Raw genomic sequence first — 21795 nt, forward strand, 5'->3', positions numbered from 1 at the left:
AGGTCACGTGACCCGAAATTTCAACTCCGCCACGTCATTCTCCTAACTGGTGCTCACTCTCGATTCCACCTTTCTCTCGTCAATAACTCGCGTCAGATGCCACCTGACGCGTCCGGAACGGGACAAGGGGTCGAGGGCGACCCATCAACCAATTCGACAATCGGATGGACCGATCCGAACGCGTCTAGTCACAGTAGCGACGCGGTTGCCTCGTTTCTCAGAGGCTCGGATCAAGGCCTACCACAAGTCGAAATCACCATCGATTCGCTAGGAGCTCTGCCTAAGCGAAACGAAGTACCATCACTTGCCGAGTTCTCTAAGAAGAGAGCACAAACGAGTACTCCGGGTCTTATTGCCCAAGAACATGTCCAATCCGTGACAGGCACGCCTCGTTCAGAGAGGATGACGAGATTGATCCCGGGCAGTGAGGAGGATCGTTCCCTCACTGTCATGCTAGCCAAACTGGTATCAGTCGCCAACGACTCGATTCAGCTTCCGGCCAAGGGAAGAATTGCAAAGAAGGTCTCCATCGACACAGACACTGCGGCCGACCTACTCGTTTTGATCAATGCGATCTATGACCAGCATGAAATGGACAAATCGAAGAGGCAACTCTTCCGTAGACCGGCGTCCGACATTTCAGGCTCCACCAGAGCGTCGGCGCCGTTGCCGAACCCCTTAACAAACTCAACTCCCGCGTTCGATTTCCAGGCCAGCTCCATCAGTGAGAGGCTTGACGTTCTTTCAGACCAAATCTCCTTCTTAGTCTCCCAGAAAGAGAAACAGCCACAACCGACCCAAGCTAATAAAAGCTCATACGCCGCTGCGGCATCAAAACACACGACAGATAAGTCGCAACCACCAAAAGAGGGTCCTATCCCAGCTCGAAGAGCAGCACCCAAATCCAAACCTAGGAAACGACAAGGGAACACAATCACTCTTGCGCAACTGGACAAAGCGTCAGTTGCCCTTGGGTCATTGTCCGTCACCCAACTCATCCAAGGCTTTAACACAGCTTTCAAATCCAACAACGTCAAGTTGTCAGAGTCGTCCGAGACAACCATCACGGTAAAAACAGTCCAGCGCATGCCCTCAGGCGACCTGGTACTCCATCTCGAAAGCGTGGCTCACGCAGAAAAAGTAAGAGAATTGGAGAAAACTTGGCTTCCAATCATATCTGACAAGCTACAAATCAAATCGGAGCATTTTACGATTGTGGTACACGCGATCCCAACCTCCTTCGACCCAGAGATCTTAGACCACAAAGAGGAGCTCATAGCATCAAACCCGGACCTCCTACAAGGGGTCTCCTTCATCAGATGGCTCAACCCGAAGTTGAAGGACGACACGTCAAAACGTTACTCTACGCTCCTCATCGGACTTGACACTCAAGCCCAGGCAGACAAATGCGTCAAAGAGAAGATCTGGTTTGGCCGGGGTTTGCATAAGACTGAGGCAGGACGGGAACCCCCTAAGAGATGCTACAATTGTAGGAAGACCGGTCATACTGCCCCCTCATGTCCCTCTTCACCAATGTGTCCCTATTGCGGAGGTGACCACCACGCTCACGCTTGTAGCAAAAAAGGCATGACTTCTATGAAATTCACAGCATGTGTTAGAGCTCTGGTAAAACTAGACCCAACAAAAACGGTCAAAACATTGTTTGAATCAAACAATCAGGACCTAGCCCATTCACCCTTCCACCCCCAATGTGCAACACGCATTGCAGAGGCCCTCCCTCCTCACAACCCCAGTGCTCCCCCTAATCTTGTAGTGGTCCCAGAAGTCGTTGACATGCAAACTCAATGTTAGAACAACTTCACAAAAAACTAACCTTACCTGACACCAAATCAATACTTCAACTAAATTGCCGACACTCTCCTGACACGGCGAACTCCCTTTTTAACTCAGAACTCACTAACTTATTCGCAATTCTTTCACTACAGGAACCAATGGTAAATAATCTCGACTATCTCCCAAATGAGCATGCTAACTGGACGCTTGTCAGCCATGTACCTACCGAAAGGAGGTCCGGAGCTAGACCAAGAGCCTGTCTGTACATTAGAAAAGACCTACAGGCACAAATAAACCCTCTGACCTGGCCTTCGAGGGACATCGCTGCGTGTGTGATCACTTTCACATCCGGCTTCAAGCTGCTTGCTATCAGTGTATACAACGACGCCGCGGTATTCTCAGGGTTCGAAGCTTACGAGGGCCTGATGAAAAGCCTACCAACAGAATACCAACTTCTACCAACAATAATCAACACAGATTGCAACTTACACTCGACAATCTGGAATCCACCACACATCGCCACACAGGACGCCGATTCCGATAGACTCATGGACTTAATGTCTACATGGGACCTTCACCTACGATCACCACGGGGGATACCAACCTTTGGAATTGGATCCCAGACCACGCTCGGCACTTCCATTGACCAAGTTTGGGTTAATGAAGGGCTCGATAACGTAATACAACAATGCTTCATTGATGTAGACAACCTCACGAGCCACTTTTCGGACCACCAAGCATTGATCACTTCATTCATTATTAAGAATGATTCTCAACCCGACCTCACCCCCAGAACTCGCAAGAACTGGAAGAAGGTAGATAAGATTGCCCTCCGAACTGAAGTCAAACAAAATCTACCACCCATCAAACCCCTCACCACCCGCAACCTGATCGAGCAATTCGACAACGAACTGATCAAAACCATCACCACAGCGTTAGATAACAACTCACCGTGGAAACCACCACCTGGTAAGCACAAGAGGTGGTGGAATCCCACGATTCTCAACCCTTTACGAAAGGAAGCTTTACGATGCGAACGAAAGATGAAGAAGTCCCGCAGCGAGGAGGATCGTCAACAATTCAAGATCGCCCGAAATAAGTTCAGCAAAGCAGTCAACAAAGCAAAGGAGGACAACTGGAAAACCTACTTGTCAACTCTTAGTCACGACACGTTGTTCCAGGCAAAAAAGTTTGCAGCGGGAAGACAACCATCACCGATCATCAACACACTCATTACTCCAAATGGTAACGTTTGCGCATCCAATGAGGAGAAGGCTGATGCGCTTTTTCACGCCACTTGCGTAGCTACAGCACCCTGCAACCTCCAAGACACTGCGACTCTTACTTTCCCGCTAACAGAGGACTCCCGACCAACGGTTTCAACAATGCCAGAGCTCATTAAATCTTTGAATAAAGAAGATCTAGAGTCCATTGTCGACACCAGCCCACCGCTTCGAGCACCAGGCGGCGACCAGATCCAGAATTGGATTTGGAAGGAACTCTGGGGACAGGTCAAGCACCACGTGCTGGCACTTTTCCAATGCATCACGATAACAGGTATTTACCCGACGAGATGGAAAGAAGCTAAAACTGTCATGATCCCCAAACCAGGCAAATCAGACTACACTAGCCCCTCCTCATTCAGACCCATCGCACTCCTCAACACCATCAGTAAGATATACGAGAAGCTTATCACTATTCACTTATCCCGGCAAGTCGAGCAACACCAACTCTTAAACACTGGTCACTACGGTGGCCGCCCAAACCGGTCTAGTGAAGAAGCTCTGGTCCACCTTGTCGCGCATATTCGACGAGAATGGTCCAAAGGTAATTATGTAGGGGCTATGTTTGCTGACGTTAAGTCAGCTTTCCCATCAGTACACCACCCTAGACTTCTCGACACCTTGGAGAAGAAAGGCGTACATTCTCAAACCATCAACATAATATGATGTTTTCTCGACAACAGATCTACAAGACTGGCTTTCAACGGATTCGAGTCTGGCGCATTCAGTCTAACCCATGGGCTACCCCAAGGCTCTCCTCTTTCACCCCTTCTATACCTGTTATATAACTCGTCACTCTTAGACATTGCTAATCCCATGATCTGGGCGGAGGCCTTAGGTTTCGTAGACGACGTAATTCTACTCGCATCTGCGGCCGACCTACACCAACTGAAGTCACGAATGCAAACCCTCACTTACCGTCAAACCAAGTGGGCAGAACACCACGGGGCTATCTTCGACACCAAGAAGAGCCACTGGGTTATCTTCAGCACCACAGACGTCAATAACCCACCCACCATCGACTTCGGGACTCGGACGAAACTTGTTCCGCTCGAAGCTGCCAAGTGGCTCGGGGTCACGCTTGACAAGAACCTCAAATTCACGCAACACAGACGAGATATTGTGGCTAGAGGCAAGCAGCGCGCGGGATTCATTGCATCGCTGACCAAGTCAGAGTGGGGTATTCAGCCCCACCTGATGAGAACTCTGCTCTCAGCAACGGTCCACGCCGCCACCAACTACGCAATCACAGCATGGCTCCCTTTCGATCCACCTAAATACTTTCTCGACCACCTGACCACGATCAACAACACCTGCGCGCGAGCAGCACTCGGCGCTCTTCCGACAACACCCAAACCTTTCCTCCAACATGATCTGAATCTTATCCGACCCGAGACAAGGCTCAAAGCTAGGTCAATGAACTTCATCGCGAGAGCACTGACCAAACCAAGCCACCACCCCCTCTTTCCCATAATCCAACAGGCTCAGTCCACAAATCCACGATCTCACAGGAACATATTCCACCAGTTTTTTCAACACAAATTAGGCAAAGAGTTTGATGAGTTTACCACCCAATTGCCGGTCGACCCCTCAATTCCTTTGTCAAAACCGCCAAATCTCTCCACAATTATTCAAGAAGACGAGAAGAGGGCAGTTGAAGGCACGAAGATTCTCAGACACTCCAAAGACCATTTGATCATTTTTACGGATGGGTCACGAATACCCAAAAAGAACACATCAGCTGCAGCCTGGTGCTCCAATACTAACAGATCCCTCGCTAAATATTTAGGCAAAGCTCGACTACATGGTATTTATCAAGCCGAGTACAAGGGAGTACACCTGGGCCTCACCATGGCCCTTCGAACAGAGACCTTCAACACAAGACGTATCTCAGTCATTCTCGACAACCAGTCTGTCATCAAGGACCTGCAAAATTGCCCGACATCAGTAGCTTCCCTCCTGGATAGGAAGGAAGCATTCAAGATCCTCACCTACATATCGTGCGCATTCCCGTCGGCGCGAGTCACCATCCGTTGGTGTCCAGGCCACAAAGGAGTCCAAGGTAACGAAACTGTAGACAAAATCGCTAACAATTTAGCAAAACGCGACCTCCCAAGCACCTTCACCTCAACTCCCACTCTCGCAGGCTTTACCACAGCCATCAAGGAATGGTCAAAGCGAAACAAAAACAACTTCAGCCCCGAGGACGTCAAGAGACTCGGTCAGGACCCAACCCCTAAGAAACATCTCAAAGGACTCAGCAAACTCACCAAGCACGAATGTGCAACAATTACCCAGCTAAGATCCAATCATATTCACTTGAACTCATACTTGTTCAAACACAATCAAATATTCAACCCCCTGTGCGACTGCCAGGAAGGGTACGAATCTATTGAACACTTCCTCTTTGTTTGTACCAGATTTGAGCGCCATCGGACGAAGCTCACGGCGGCCTTGAATGAACTCCAACTCCAAGAATCGACGAACATCCTCAGAAACCCTAAGGCTTTTGAGAGCATTGTCAAATACTCCAACTCGACTTGGCGGCTTAAAAACCGCTGGGTCTGGGCCTCAATCACCAATGAGGATGTCCCAAGGAACATCCACGCCCCTCACATTTAACATTGTTTCTCACCCCCTCTTTAGCGCCATTATTTGTACAACCCATAACACTTGTAATACTTTAAACAGCCAGCACGTTTCCTTTTCCCCACAGGGGTTTTTACTGGAGCGGAGCACAAGTCGTTACAGTGCCTGATAGCCTTCGGCTCAGGAGGCACTTAAAGCAATGCATAAAAAAAAAAAAAAGCTTGTCCAGGCAGGAGGGTAGTACGTGCCTTGTTCCTTTGGCATTCATCGCAACAAGCCACCCATTTCTCCACATCATCACTCATACCGGGCCAAAAGAATTCCTGCTTCAACCAATTGTAAGTCTTGAGGTTTCCAAGGTGGCCCACCGTTTGATGCGCCGATCGAATCAGCCCACTCCTCAACTCTCCGTTTGCCGGGATCACCACTCTATCATCCATCAACATCAAACCCTCCTCCCATCTACAGTTTGCTCATAGTGGCAACACCTTTGCCAACTTTATGCAAAACGGATCAACACCATAGCCTTCTTTAATCGATGTAAGCATGTTAGTACTCAATGCAGGATGAGATTCCGTCAACGCAGCCGTGTCTACACGCGAGAGGGCGTCTGCAACTGAGTTGTCCGCTCCTTGAAGGTACTTGAAGTCTAAGTCGAATTGAGAGAGGGTTTCCAGCCAACGCCCTTGTCTCCGACTAAGATTTCTCTGCTTCAGAAAATATGTCAATGAGTGATGATCAGTCATAACGTTGACTTTCAATCCAAGGAGTAGGAGGCGCCATTTGTTCAGCGCATGAACAACCGCCAAAAGCTCTTGCTCGTGTACTGGATAATTACGCTCAGCTGGGGTCATGGTCCTCCCATCGTAAGCAACAGGTGACGCAGTTTCCCAATTTTCACCTTGAAAAAGCGCCGCTCCAAGCCCATGCCCACTAGCGTCAGTGAAAAGCCAGATTGGTTCCTCTGAGTCGTAGTCGAGGTTTCGAAGAACTGGTAAGGTAGTGATCATCCGCTTGATGTTGTTGAAGGCTTCATCTTCTTTGTCTGTCCACTTCCATTCCTCAGGTTTCTTCTTAGAACTTGTTAAAGGCGTTAAAGTACTGACATATCTTGCTAGACCTTCTATAAATTTTTTCATCCATTGGACAGTACCCAAAAATTCCTTCAGTTGTTTTGATTTCTTGGGCGCACGCCATCCCGCTACTTTTTCGACCTTCTCTTCATCCGCACTGATGCCATCGTCACCAATAACATGACCTAAGAACTTGATCTGTCGTCGAAACAACTGAGTCTTTTTGATCCCACAATAGAGGTTAGCTTCACGGAGGCGTTGCAATACCTGACGTAAGTGTTGTTCATGCTCTTCCACGGTCTGTGAAAAAACCACGATATCATCAATATACACAACGCATACTTTGTTCAACAAATCACCAAGTGCCTCTTCGCAACGGCGTTGTTGGGTTGCCGGCGCGTTTGTCAGGCCCATGGGCATGACGACCCATTCATACAGTCCCCACGGCGTCTTGATCGCTGTCAGTGGGATATCTTCTTCCTCCATTCTGGTTTGGAAAAATGCGTTAATTTGATCAAGCGAAGAATAAATCTTGCCTGACGCTACGAGCCTAACTGCCTCATCCGGATTAGGCAATGGTCCTCGATCCTTCACCGTGTATTTGTTGAGGGTTCTGTAGTCGCAGATGAGCCGTGGTAATGCGGTCGGATCCTTCTTTGGTATGATCATCGAAGGAGATGCGTATTGGCTGTGAGATTTTCGAATCCTCCCCGCCGCTACATGTTGATTAAGCAATTTCTTCCAAGCGTCCAAGTGTTTTCGTGGATATCCATACTGTTTATCATTGATCTGAATGTTTGGGTCAGTTAAAATTATGCGGTGTCGAACCTTGGAAGCTTCGGATTGCAGCTTGGCCGGGAAAATCTCATCATCTTCAGCATCAATATCATATACTGCCGGCAACTCCTCAGGGAATGAATCTTCGAACTCTCTTAGCATAGCAACCTCACGCACACTGAACTCATTCACTTCATTCACCTTCTCCATATTTTGTAAAACTGTGCTGACTAAGGCTTTTCTTCTCCTCTTCAATTCCTCACTCTCTCGTCTCTCATCAATCACACTCTGTTCATAAAAGCTATAACCATTCTTTTCACTACGAAGTAAGCGTTGGGAAAGAGATACATCAAGACAGTGTTTTGAAAGAAAAGGCGCCCCCAAGATTAAATCGTAATCCCCTCCTAATGGTGCCACCTTGAAGGCTGTCGCTCCGAAGGTAAACGAAGGGTGAGGTGCCTTGATGTTAGCAAAAGTATATTCTTTTAAGACAAACGGTGTGGGCTCCGAGAGAATAGCAGGACGCACCGTGACCGGGACAGGTAAAGGGCGTCGAATCAATCGTAGTTTATCAGTTGCTTGTTCCGACAGGAGGTTCGTCCCTGCACCCGTGTCAATCAATACACGAAGAGATATGCCGTTCACGAGCCAATTCATGATCAGAGTTCTTCCACCATTATGATTTTTAGAGGAAGATCCATACTCTGCAGCATCCACGGTATCTTCATCTTGAGTCCCATTCAATTGGTCCATGAGTTGCTCATACGCCGCGAGATCCGCTCTCCCAAGATCCGGGAAGACTCCAACTGCAGCCACATCTACCGAACTCTCGCCCATATCCACTGCCGCGACCTCCACACGTCGAGGCGGTCTCGGTCCACCAATAGGTGGAGAAGGTCTAACCGGTGGCAACGTCTGATTACCTTTCGCAGGCGGGTAAGGTGGCGCACGGGGGAATTCCATGGGTACCGAAAAAAAGGTCGTGTTGGGTTTTGCATCACAGCCCCCTAGCCACTTGCTGCACGAACTCTTGCATCTGGGGCACAATCCAATCGATCTCATGTAAGCACCAAATCGTACGTTACGAGCTTGAATCTCGTCAGAGGATAGAGGAGGTCGAGACGAAGCTGAGGTGCCCAAATTAACCACTTGGGACGGTCTGGACTGGACACTCGCTGGGACTCCGATCGGATTGGAGGAGGATTGAGTTCTCCCATTACCTCTGCCATCAATCGATTGGGTTAGTAACCAAATGGCGCCCAATCGCTCTTCGAAGATCAGGAAGAAGAATCGTTTCGTCAAGGGTTCCACGCTGTTCTTCACAACACGTTCCATCTTCACCCAGGCTTTGAAAGTACCCGAAGTCCCCCCCACAACCGCTTCAGCTAAAGACTCATCACTACAATCTTCAACACCAATCTCCTCCTGAATTGTCCTAGCACGGCCACAGTACGCTGTCACTGATTCATTGGACTTCATAGCTAACTCACGCAACCGTTCCTTGGCTGTTTCATCCCAGCCAACCGGCAATACTACACCCTGCATCTCGAGCATCACAGCATCCCATGATTTGCCTTGAAAATTACGCTCCGATCTTCTACACCATGACGAGGCCGGATCATTTGCGAGCACCAATGGGAGAATACGAAATCGGTCCTCTGGTAGATCGATTTGTTTGACTCGAAAGGTTGTCTCCATCTGATATTGCCACATACGAAAGGCGGCTACGTCACCAAATTTACCTTTGTATTGAGGCCAATCACTAGCGCGGAATTTAGACAAGTCGGCAGTCGCCGGAACCACACTGGCCGGGGTGTCAGCAACTGATGGTAAGGACGGAGGCACATTGAACAGATTTTGACGTCCAACTGCAGGCGTAGAAGTGAAAATTTGAGGTGTGGTGTCACGGCCAGCCCCTGGACGAGGTCGTTGCGTAGAGGTTTCATCCGGTGAGGTCACGTCGCCATTATGATCATCTTCCTGAGGTCGTTGACTGCGAAGGAAGTTCTGTAGCAATCCCCGAACCTCACTAATTTCTCTCTTGAGATCCGCATTGTCCGATCTTAAACCATCATTATCAAGTTTCATACGAGCGAATTCCGCGCTCATATCAATGTCTGGAGGTACTGATGTGGACTGCTGGTTCGCCATGTTCTGGACGGTGACTTCGCCTGAACTAATAAAGGATGTATGAGGGTCGAAATTTCCAGGAATACTGCGTCGAGGATGACGGTGGCCGGGTCGCGGTAAGTCAAGTTGCTGGTGAAGAACGGTGGAGTCGTCAGATAATTGATCCAAAGAAATCGACCCAGATGGTAGCGGCCACCGCGCCGCGATGACAGGATGACCGTGAGGATTGGGTGGATTCACAATTGAATCCCACTGTTGGACTATCAAAGGTGCCTCCCCAGTAGACGGAACTACCGGTAGGATTGGCGGTGCTGAAGTAGGTTGTACAGGTGTACAGGAAAGTGGCGCAGTATTACCTCGAGACGGGAATATGATACGTTCCGGGTTATCAACTTGAGGTATTGATTCTCCAGGATTACGACGGGTTGTTCGAGAAGTTACTCGACGGTTGTCCGACATAGACAGGATGGCAGGTGAAGGCGAAACAGACAAGGCTGGGAAAGCTGGGTAGTGACAGGTCTCAGGGAGTGCGGGGTAACAGGTTTTAGGTTCAGATCTCAGGCTAAGACAGGAAAGAAAAATAGAAAAAAACGACGTTCGAGTGAACGAAAAAATTTTGAGTTGTTTGAATTGAACTATTTTAAGATTTTTCAATTGAGTGGCGGTTTTAATCGTAGTTGATTGAGTTCAATCGCGTTCGAGGATCGATCGTCGTATTCGAACTCGTAGGTGTACTTCAAAAAAGTGTAAGGTCTCTCTCTCAGAGACCTTCACTGATTCTGAGGGTCACAAGGCTGAGGCCAGACAGAAGTAGCACCTGAGTATAATTCCTGATAAGCCTATAGAAAAGAACAATCAATATAAAGAAATCTAAGTAGAGAGATAAGGAGGAAAGGAGTTCCTCGAGAAAAGAAACTGAAAGGGAGAGAGGATGGGATCTCTATAAAGTACTTCTAACAACAACTCTGTAAACCCATACTACACATGTAATGCTAACCCATACCCCATACTCTTCCCTTACAGTTTTGTCTAAGGTCAGAAACCCGTCTTTGTGCATCAATTTGCATTCAACATCCCTTTCAAGCTGATCATTTACAGTCATTTACCCGATGTGCCATACAGAAACTCAACACCTCACCCCAAAACTCTTTGGCAACTGCGAGCTGAACTGCACTTATTTTCTGGAAAAAGCTGGCTACTTGATAAACTCCTTTTTTATCCAGATTCTGAATCACATTATTAGATCAACTGTCACATCAAAATCACCTCGATTTCAATCAATCACCCCTATCCCTTCCGGCTCAATTGCTTCAAGATATGACTTAGATAGGTTTGTTGGTTTCCAGTTTGCTTGACTTTTAGATTTTATTCCTAACCGATAATCCTTCTTGATTCTGATTTTTGCTTGGGTATCAGAACCGGTCATTGCATTTGGATCACCTTGATTGGAATTAGTTGCATCTATCCCTTGGTCTTGAGCTGATTGATCAGAAGAACCAGTATAGACCTAGACAGCTATATTTATGTTCCTCAAATGTCTGGCTTTTGTTACAAGAACTCACTACTGTGCTTTATTCTCATTGTTCATTTGATTTCGATGATCCAGTTTATGCAAAACTGATGTCATGGTTTGTAGATCATTCATCGCCACTTGCACCATTTTCTGTACATTGAGCTGCTACAAAAGGAACATAATTAGGAAAAGAAATTAGTAAATGGTTCGGACCAAGTACAGCGGCTGCAGCAATCAAGTTGAGTTGAATTTTTATTTTTAATTGATGATGACATGCACTTAAAGTGGTCACTTTCTTCTTGCTAGGGCTTTCATGTGAGTTTTACAATTGATCTGAGTTTTTCCGAGCTTCGATCCGACCTGGTACCACACCATCTAAACTGAGATCAGTTCCGACCACATCAGTTATAAGATGGAGTAGACCTGTATTTCTACTTGTGAATGTTAGATTAGTTTTAGATCGACTCAACCCATCATATTTCGAAACCATTAAGGTCAGTTGATCTGAAATCTTCACAAGACACAGCTTTCCTCAACTCTGATCTTGCTTCAAATGATAGGCTACATTCATGTTCCCAAAATCAGTAGGAATAGCACGAGGAAGGTTATCATAATCATCATTTCTGTGGATTTCAATCGTATTCATTATATAGATTGATAAAATCCAAGACAAGCGATTCCATTAGACGAACCACTGGGCGAAGCATCAAAAGCAGCAAAACTAAAACCATCAAGTGACTCAAATGATCATAATCGATTGATTAGAAACATTAGGAATGATGGGCATTGGGAACAAGTTTCAATTGGTAGGTACGATTGTAGTTTTGTAATCTAACCAGTAGTTAGTGCATAATTACTTTCCAAACCGATTTCTTCATCAAGTGTAGGAGTGGAAGGATCTTCTTCTATTGATGGAATTAGAATCAACAAAAGATTAGATGGATTTTATTTGGAAGCTTATCTGGGTAGTTCATTAAGAGCTTATCATCATCCAGAAAAATTTGAAAGGATGTTGATTTACTTTTTGGCTATGGATCCTTCTATGTTTGTTGGATTTTTATTTAGGAATGAAGAACAATGGGAAGACAACTCATCGGCTTTGATCTATCTGATCTGTAAGTCTGCGTAATTGAATTACAACCGGTGAATGTGAATATTGATTTTTGATCATCGGTTTTCTTATGTATATATATATAGCTTCATCTTTTGGAATCACTCGTACTAGCATTATTGTCCGCCTGTCTGAACTTCTTGGATATTCTCCTTTGAGCCGTCTTAGATTCCACCTACCAAAAGCAAAGATGCGCTATGATCTGCTATGATACGAACAGAGACCTCATTCAAAGTTTGCACAAGTGTTTGGATACAAATGCTCTCTGGTAGTATTGGCTCTTTGATTCTTATTGTTTTTCGTCCATGGAAATAGATAGTGCTTCTCCAAAGCTATACCTCTTCATCCACTCTCGCGCGTCTCACCATTGCAGCTTGTCCCGTTTGTTTTATGCATTGGGGCGAAAGTAAATTTCACACATACTTCATTTCTATCATCAATAAAAGGCCAAATAGACTGTAATAAGTCTCTCTTTAGACGGGGTCGTTCAAAATTTGAAATGGCTTGAAGATCAAGGTCCTACAAGTTCGTCATTGATTGCCAAAAGAGACTTGGATGTAGCAGCGAAGATAGTTGCCGACCAAGAACTCACCGGCCTTACTCCAGAGGAGAATGTCAGGATACGACACAATATTGATAGGAACCATAAGCTTGATTATTTTGAGACTCAATGTTGGCAGCTGCTCCCAGCCTATGATTGATTTTCAAACCTTTTACCTTTGCAGTGCTCCCTTTGCATGCCCATGATAAGATACCTCAAATGAGACTTTGTCGCGCAATGTCAACCGTGGTGCCTGATGGAATAATACTTCTTTTTTCTGAGCAGAATGATGGTGACAATTTTGTACACTTGTGAGTTGAATAGAAAGGCTTTGTCGCATCTAAAGTTCTTTGAAAACTCTGCTTCCCAGAGCCATAAATAATAAATACATTTCAGCATGGATAAAACCACTTTGGGTAATTTCTAGCCATGTACAATTGAGTTTTTTGACCAATTATGATCCAACTTAGCTCCTGCGTAGTGTCCTTAGGAAACACCGCTCTGCTCGGATTACAAAAGGATTTCAAGCTGACTGCGGCTGACTACAGTTGGCTTGGTACCATATTTTATCGTAAGTCAAGTCTATTAAATGCACGTACTCTTTGAGTGCATGATGATTAACAAAAACTAACACACCAGACATTGCTGCAATCTTCACACCTTCAACGCGCAAAGTATCATACCTGCTGTTTGAATATCCTCAGAGCCTCGCCCTTCAACGTCACCCAGTCGGAAAATGGCTAGCTTTTAATGGAATACTTTGGGCGATTTTAGTCGCCTCTCAAGTAGTGAATATGCCCTTTGCCTGCTCCCTCATGGCTCACTCGAAGTTCAACTGTCTCATATTTTGGATTCCCTGCTTCTAGGCCTGCAAGAATTTCTAGCAATTATGTTTGTGCCGCTTTCTCTTGGGAGCTTGCGAGGGATGTGATACGTCGGCTTTCATGATCAGCACCTCAATGTAAGATATCTCCACTCCAATCCCTACACAGAGCGATGATTTCATGATGTGACATAATATGTATAGGTTCTACACTCATCAAGAGCAAGGATCAAGAACAGGTAACGTAAACAATTATGACTGGTTGGTTTATGCAGCAATGTGTTTCTGAAGCTATTGATTTATTTTTCTCAAGGGTATTTTGGTGGCTAATAGCAGCTTCCTTAGCTTTGGTGTGCTTCAATTCCGCAGCAAAAGCATAAGTCACATGAAGCTTGGATCACAATAGTTTTCATCCCGTTGAAAAATCAGCTGATTGATTGACCGCAATGTAGTTCCATCCCTGGCAATGGTTCTTCATTTTCACATCAATCATCACAATGAGTGTATCACTCCTGTTGCTCTTTCTCTTTCCCAACTCCCCTGCAACCGCTTGGTTTCTGACACCGGACAAAAGGGTGAAAGATATCTGATTCTCAGATATTGTGCTTCAAAATGCAAGTGATTGAAAGCTATATCTTTCCTCTCAAATCAATTTAGATCTCTGGGTTAACACGTCCTTTTTGGACCTCTTCCATAGCAAATAGCCTTGGATAAGAGGGAAGAAGTCTGTGAGGATTTCGAAGAAGCAGACAAAGGCAAAGGACTTGATTGAGATGACAGAGGGACTCAAGTGAGTCTTTTCAATCACGCCAGCTCAACTCAGAATCACCTTGGTCTAACAATGTTGGGGTTTTCCTGTAGCAGTACGCGAATCTATTCTTCTTACTTCAAAGCAAACCAAGACTGATTGCTGCCTTGTATAGATTTAGTGTCCATGGGCAAGATTGATACTCCTTCAAACTGTGATGTTCATGCTTCATGGTAATAAGTACAAGAATCAAGATTCATAAGTTACAAATCCACGTTCAAGCTGCGTCTGGTCTAGGGATCTTTGATTTTTACTTTTTGTCCATATTCAAAGGTATTCAACCTTCAGATTCATGGGATTCTGGATCTTGTTTCAATCATTAAAATCTACAATCAAAATAACAACTAACTGATACTTGAAATTATCTAGATCCATCTCTCGGCCTTGGCTCAACTCTATAGGCACTGGAAAAAGCTACAAGACCAGCAAGGCTATCATCATACCAAACAATTTTGGGCAGATCAACTTCTTGATCAAATTAAATCAAGATGTTTGTTTAGAAATTGTGAATAAATTTGATGATCTTTTTCTTACTACCTCTTCACTTAAAGCTAGGTTAGGAATTGTTACTGGATCAGACCATTTGGACGATTTGGTTGCAAGTTTGATTTCAGTGGATTCATTCAACTGATTATTTCTGTGTACACCAACCGACCAACACATAAATCAGTCCATTCTAAGTGAATACATATATCTCTGGATAATCTCATGATTGAAAGATGTCATGCACTTATGATTTTCAATTCAATTGAGTATACTTTGAAATTTTGCAGTTCATTGTTGATTTCTGCATATGCATCTCATCAGTCTTTTTCATAAACACTACTCAGGCTTTTTGGGTTTCTGTCTATCTGTGAAGTTTTCAGATTGGTTTGCAATGTTTTGATTGCCACTTCAATCCTGAAAACAATGATACCCTTCTATCAACCCTGTGCCAGCAATGCAGCACGCCACAACAAAGGCTTTTCTGGCTGCATTGCTTTGCAAAACGTAGCATACATGCAGCAGCTGGTGTTACGTTGCGCCTAGAACCGCGAGACAAGATAGGTAAGTCAAGTTGCGTGCCGGCTCACCTGTTGTGCAACAGCACCAAAAAAATATAAAAACCAGTGCTTTTGTAGACCGCAACACAACAAGTGCTGTTGCGGTTAGAAAAAAACTCCAATCCAAAGGGCTTTGTTGCGCGTCAGGGTCGCACGCAACACTGATATAAAATTTGTGCAACTTTGCGTTGTGTGGATTGCGCAACACTGATATAAAATTTGTGCAACTTTGCGGCATGTGAATTGCGCAACACACCATGAGCGCAGCGCGCAATAGCTGTGTTGACCCAGGGTTGCTTCTATTAATGATGATTAAGGAATACTCTTGCAGACACCCTTCTGAATCATCATTACAAAGCCACTAGATAGAGGAAAGGATCATGATCTCTGACAAGATTTAGGAAATTCAAGCTAATTGCATCCTCCAATTACAAATCCAATTGGAATCATTTGATGGAACAAACAATTGTCTCAAGCAAAACAACAAATTTTTGATATGTTCAAAACCTTAATTCTCCACTTGGATTGATCATGTTGAGAATCACCTGGAAATCCTTCATTACAATCAGATCCTGTCAGTGGAATCAGTCTTCATGCCCCATTTGTTTTCAGATGATAGGAATATGACAGCATTTAGTGGAATTTATAATTCATTCACATGTACAGGTTTTCCTTCCAGCTTAACAATTATTAATTGAGCTTCAAGATACTAACTGCACTTTCTCTAATTTTGCAAGTGCTGTATTGTCCAAATACATTTGAGTCTCACTGTGTATCTCAATTTTGTGACCTCTCTGTTGCAAACAAATTTTGCCAGGTTGAGGTCATCAAGGGTGATTCCCACACCTGAATTTAGTAAATATGTATTTGTAGGAAATTTTAGTTTTGTCATGCTTTTGGGATTGTGTTCTATTGTACATGATGTGTTTAGGTTATACATGGAATGGCGGCGTCAGCCGCTAAGGTGCTAGTACATTATATTCGCAGTGTATTCTTGGAAACATTGAATTTGGAAGTTTCCGACCAACCAACGTATGATCCACTCAAACCTCTGTAGTGATCCTCATGGCCAGAGCCTACCACTGACTACATGAAAGATTCATGAAAGATTCAGCAAGATTTCAAACTGACTTAACATAATATCATATGGGGCCATTTGCCTGTGCGACCACCAAAATTCCAATGTCATCATATGACATCATAAATCTGTACACACCTGCTCCTGTATTCACAGATCAAGAATATATAGTCTATTAAACTTTATCATGTAAATTGACTGAGTTATTGAGCTTTGAAAAAAAACCATGGATAAAAGATACTATTTTTCACCTGTGCCTACCCGACACTTCGGACTCTAGCCGAAGGAAAATGTACAATTCTCATCGGCGATAAGCCGAAGACCTCCCTTTCGACACGCCGACGCGGCCGCCGCGTCGGCGGCTGAAGAAAAATTTTCACTTCAACACCCTCAGGAACACCAAAAAACTCGTCTAACACCTCTTCTACACCATATTCACAAAGAAAAAAATATTGATTTACCTGAATAAAGGACATAGAAATTACTTATAACCCATCAAAGACTTGTAAGTCCAACCTTGTGTGACTTGGAATTATCATGTGGGAACAGAGTCCCACATGTCGAACATAAGATCCCTCATGTGAGAGGTGAGATTACATAAGTGGGAAATTGGATATCCTATGTGGGAATTAGGATACCTCATGTGGGACATATAGTTCCCCATGTGTGATTGGGGTCCCACATTAGTAATTGTGAGAAGTGAGATTACATAAGTGGGAAATTGGATATCCTATGTGGGAATTTGTATACCTCATGTGGGACATATAGTCCCTCATGTGGGATTGGGGTCCCACATTAGTGATTGTGAGAGGTGTGATTACATATGTGGGAAATTGGATATCCTATGTGGGAATTTGGATATCTCATGTGGGACATATAGTCCCTCATGTGTGATTGGGGTCCCACATCAGTGATTGTGAGACGTGAGATTACATATGTGGGAAATTGCATATCTCATGTGGGACTAATAGTCCCTCATGTGTGATTGTGGTCCCACATGTGTGATTGGGGTTCCACATGAGGGATTGGGGTCCCACATTAGTCATTGTGAGAAGTGAGATTACATATGTGGGAAATTGGATATCTCATGTGGGACTTATAGTCCCTCATGTGTGATTGTGGTCCCACATGAGAGATTGGGGTCCCACATTAGTGATTGTGAGAAGTGAGATTACATATGTGGGAAATTTGATATCTCATGTGGGACTCATAGTCCCTCATGTGTGATTGAGGTCCCACATTAGTGATTGTGAGAGGTGAGATTACATCTGTGGGAAATTGGATATATCATGTGGGACGTATAGTCCCTCATATCAGAATGGCATTCCACATTAGGGAATCAAAGTTACACATGGGAGACTTTGGATTTCTATCATACATGTTAAACATATAGTCCCTCGTGTGGGACGCAGGATCCCACATGTGGAACATAAGATCCCACCTGTGGAACATAAGATCCCACCTGTGGAACACATGATCCCACAAGTGGGACACAAGAATAGGCATTGAACCTGGCTTCTTCGATTAATGTGTGACAGGGATCCCACATGTGGGAATCCAGCTCCCACATGAAGGAACTTGTACCATCAATCCCACATATGTGGGTCCGAATTCCACACGTGGGAACCATCCCACATATGTAGACATAATCACACATGTGGGATCGGTTCGTATCTCTTATGTGTCATTTACATCACGCGTAAGTATATATGTACTTATGTATGTACTTAAGTAACCAACCACAGCTTCGCCAGGGACCAAATGAGTGAAAGACTTGAAAAATCTTTCCCATCGATCCCACAACTCCAAGAATCCCTCTCACCTTCAATCACACAACAGACTCCTTGATGGAGTCTTCCACTTCAACCACCAAGGACACTTGCTCCTCCTCTCTTCCCACGACCTCTGCAACAACTACCACAACCACTGCCACCCCCTCTACCGGCGAGAATTCGATTGCAACCACAACCAACCCGCCTACTGAACCTACCCAAACCACAGGTGTCCCCTCTACTGAGGATAAAGGATCCTCTACCTCTACCGAGCAGGAAGACGCCACTATCACCTCCTCGGAGCCGAAAACTTACACCGAGATACCACCTCCACCTAGAGAGGGTACCTTCAAGACCGTCGACGATGTTGAAGCCCACCTCACTGCTCACGCCCGAGCTAACCAATACGAAATCACCAATCTAGACGTGCGCAAGAACCTCTTCTCGACTTGGAAATGCGCTCTTGGACCGAATCGCAAGCAGACCCGGGCTAAGAAAGCAGCTGAAGCACAGGGAAAAACGCTTGATATTCCCACATGCCCCTTTGCGATGACTGCGAAACGAGATCCGGTCACCAATACTTGGTACATCAAGATTGAGCACAACAAACACAATCATGGGCCAATACTCGACATGAAGATTGATCATGACACGCCCTTGGTGAAGCCTAAGAAACGGAAACGAGGAGAAAATGAATCCAAGTCCAATTCAAATTCATTTCATCCCTCGAATGAAGTCAAGATAGCGCTCTCGAAGACTGATACAACCTCGAATCAGATAGTATCAGCCCCGAAGGAACCGAATAAAACTTTTTCTCCACCTCTTACGTTCTCTGCAATCCCTGAGCGATATCATGCCTTGATAACAAATCTGCAAGAACTTGACGAAGCTACCGAGCAACGTCTACTTGCGGTCTTTGTAAGGGATTGTCAACTAGCTAAAAATATCACTGAGCCAGCCATCAACATCAACAAAGTATGTCAATTTTTCTTTTTTTTTTCTTTCAAATAAGTTTTCAATCGTATAAACAATTTTTTTTCATTCTTCAATAGCAAACAACCACTACCACCGCTGGACCTTCCCATTCGCAATCGAATTCGACAGTAGAAACTGATCAAGAACCCCAAATACACGAACAAACAAAAGACAAAGAAGAACGCAAAAATGAAGAGGAAGAAAATGCGACCATTGATGATAACGACTCTGATGATATCCCTACGACTTTGTTAGTTGATAAACATACACCAGCGAAAACTACTGAGACTCAGACCAAGAATTCAACAAAAACAACTAGTGAAGCGCCTTTGGAGCAAGCTACAGGTACTGAGAACAACAAATCAAGGCCAACGACCCGCAAATCCACTCGAGTAACTTCACATTCAGATAGTGTAAGCCTATCATTACCCTCCAACATTATATTGATCATCTACTGATTTCTATTCTATGATATTCATATCATATTCATCATCCTACGTAGATTGAACCACCTAAGAAGAAATCAAAGAAAAATCAAAAAAGCGTAAGTCCATCAAAAAGTGTAAGTACATCTGCACGTAAACTGTGACATGAACCTAACGCCTATTAAGCAGCATTCCAATCCTACTCCTCCACATACAGGAACAAGCACCCCCAACGAGACCGAATTCCCGAATAACGAGAACCCAGAAGTCGTAAAGGAAGTCTTAAAAGTGTGCTAAATCTCTCTATAATTTTGATTTATCTATGCACTCAACTAACAAATATATTAGCGGTGGGATTTTGTCAAAACTCTCCCTACTGTCATTTGTCCCTTTATAAAGCTTGCCACAAATGTCCCCGCGAAGGGACTCTGTACCTTTGCAGCGGTCGCAGTATCTCTTGGAAGAACGGCAGAAGATGCAATGGAGGTTCGAGCTGAGCTTGCGAAAGAAGTTAGAAAAAATTATGATTGGTATAAAAAAAATCTACCCAAACTTAGCTCAAGTCGAATCAGTGTGAAAAAAATGCTGACCATCCTAGAACATCCGGATGATTGGGCACCACAATCCTTATGGTATCCGCTACCAGGTGGTAGCTGTGTGATTGCAAATACTTACAATAGAGCGGTCCTATTTTATTCCAATGCGGCAACAGCCTGCCAAACCACCCCACCCCTTCTATCGGCTCCTGGTTTATCTGCAAAACCAATTATACTAGGTATCATTGATAGTTGTCATTGTATCTCACTAGAACTTTCTTTTGAACCAACCTTACCAATCCCTTACTTCAATCCTGACTGGAAGAGGTTGAGAACTGAACTTGCCGAAGAGTGGGAATCATATTATGTCGAAAACATCCAGGTTTTCAAAGAATGGCAAAATCAATGCAACTCAATTGTAGGATCTAATTGTGATTGGGTAAAAGAAGTTTTGTAATTCAAAATTAGTAAAAGTTGTTTTCAAAAGTCATATATCAAAATGCTCTTCATTTCTTATTTTTCAATTATTTAATCTAATATACATTTAATCTAATATCTTTTTGGAATTTAATTGAAATATCCAAAACCTGAAAAACGTGGTCCCACATGTGCAATAGGATTTCCCACATGTGGAATACGATTTACCAGATGTGTAATCACGGTTACCACATGTGTGATCAAAGTTCCCACATATGGAAACATAACTTCCACTTTTGGGAAGCTTCATCACACATGTGGGATCCCAGTTCCCACATGTGGGAAGGTTCATCCCACATGTGGGAATTGGGATCCCACATTTGGGATCCCAATTCCCACATGTGGAACCCCCATTCCCACATGTGGGATCCAGATTCCCACATGTGAGATTCCAGTTCCCACATGTGGAATCCCAATTGCCACATGTGGGAAGGTTCATCCCACATGTGGGAAGGTTCATCCCACATGTGGAATCCCAATTTCCACATGTGAGATCCCAATATGTGGGAAGGTTCATCCCACATGTGGAATCCCAATTTCCACATGTGAGATCCCAATTCCCTCATGTGGAATCCCAATTCCCGCATGTGAGATCCCAATTCCCACATGTGGAAGCCCTATTCCCACATGCGGAATCCTAATTCTCACATGTGGGAATTGTGATTGCACATGTGGAATCCTAATTCCCACATGTGGAATCCTAATTCTCACATGTGGGAATTGTGATTGCACACGTGGAATCCTAATTCCCACGTGTGGAATCCTAATTCCCACATGTGGAATCCTAATTCCCACATGTGGAATCCTAATTCCCACATGTGGAATTCTGATTCCCACATGTGGAATCCTGTTTCCCTCGGGGATGGTACGCAGTATTATCAGAGTGGAATCTGTGAAAGGCGACGGGCACAAGCAAGGGTTGTTAGCGGAATCACTCTCAAAAGAGTGGCAAGAAAATTGGCACTGCGACATTCACCCCAATGGATGAATCGCGCCAAACCCAACTCCAAAGATTTTCACTATCGTCTCCTCAGTTTGTATTCCAGA

The 21795-nt window shown here is 44.6% G+C and overlaps 2 protein-coding genes across 2 annotated transcripts; both read left to right on the forward strand.

Moving 5' to 3' along the window:
- Positions 1–11361: 11361 nt before the first annotated feature.
- MELLADRAFT_106967 (uncharacterized protein) lies at positions 11362–14406 on the forward strand (the record flags this gene model as incomplete). The annotated part of the gene is made up of 12 exons (XM_007410428.1): positions 11362–11375; positions 11445–11474; positions 12042–12274; positions 12357–12391; positions 12586–12676; positions 12748–12942; positions 12996–13122; positions 13282–13382; positions 13451–13596; positions 13839–13873; positions 13948–13984; positions 14332–14406. The coding sequence occupies 12 exons, from the start codon at positions 11362–11364 to the stop codon at positions 14404–14406; spliced, it is 1119 nt and encodes a 372-aa protein (XP_007410490.1).
- A 4004-nt stretch (positions 14407–18410) lies between these two features.
- Positions 18411–20032, forward strand: MELLADRAFT_87410 (uncharacterized protein; the record flags this gene model as incomplete). The annotated part of the gene is made up of 4 exons (XM_007410429.1): positions 18411–19310; positions 19388–19723; positions 19813–19854; positions 19922–20032. The coding sequence occupies 4 exons, from the start codon at positions 18411–18413 to the stop codon at positions 20030–20032; spliced, it is 1389 nt and encodes a 462-aa protein (XP_007410491.1).
- Positions 20033–21795: the final 1763 nt, after the last annotated feature.

Source organism: Melampsora larici-populina (genome assembly GCF_000204055.1).
Source record: "Melampsora larici-populina 98AG31 unplaced genomic scaffold MELLAscaffold_20, whole genome shotgun sequence".
Lineage (NCBI taxonomy): Eukaryota > Fungi > Basidiomycota > Pucciniomycetes > Pucciniales > Melampsoraceae > Melampsora > Melampsora laricis-populina.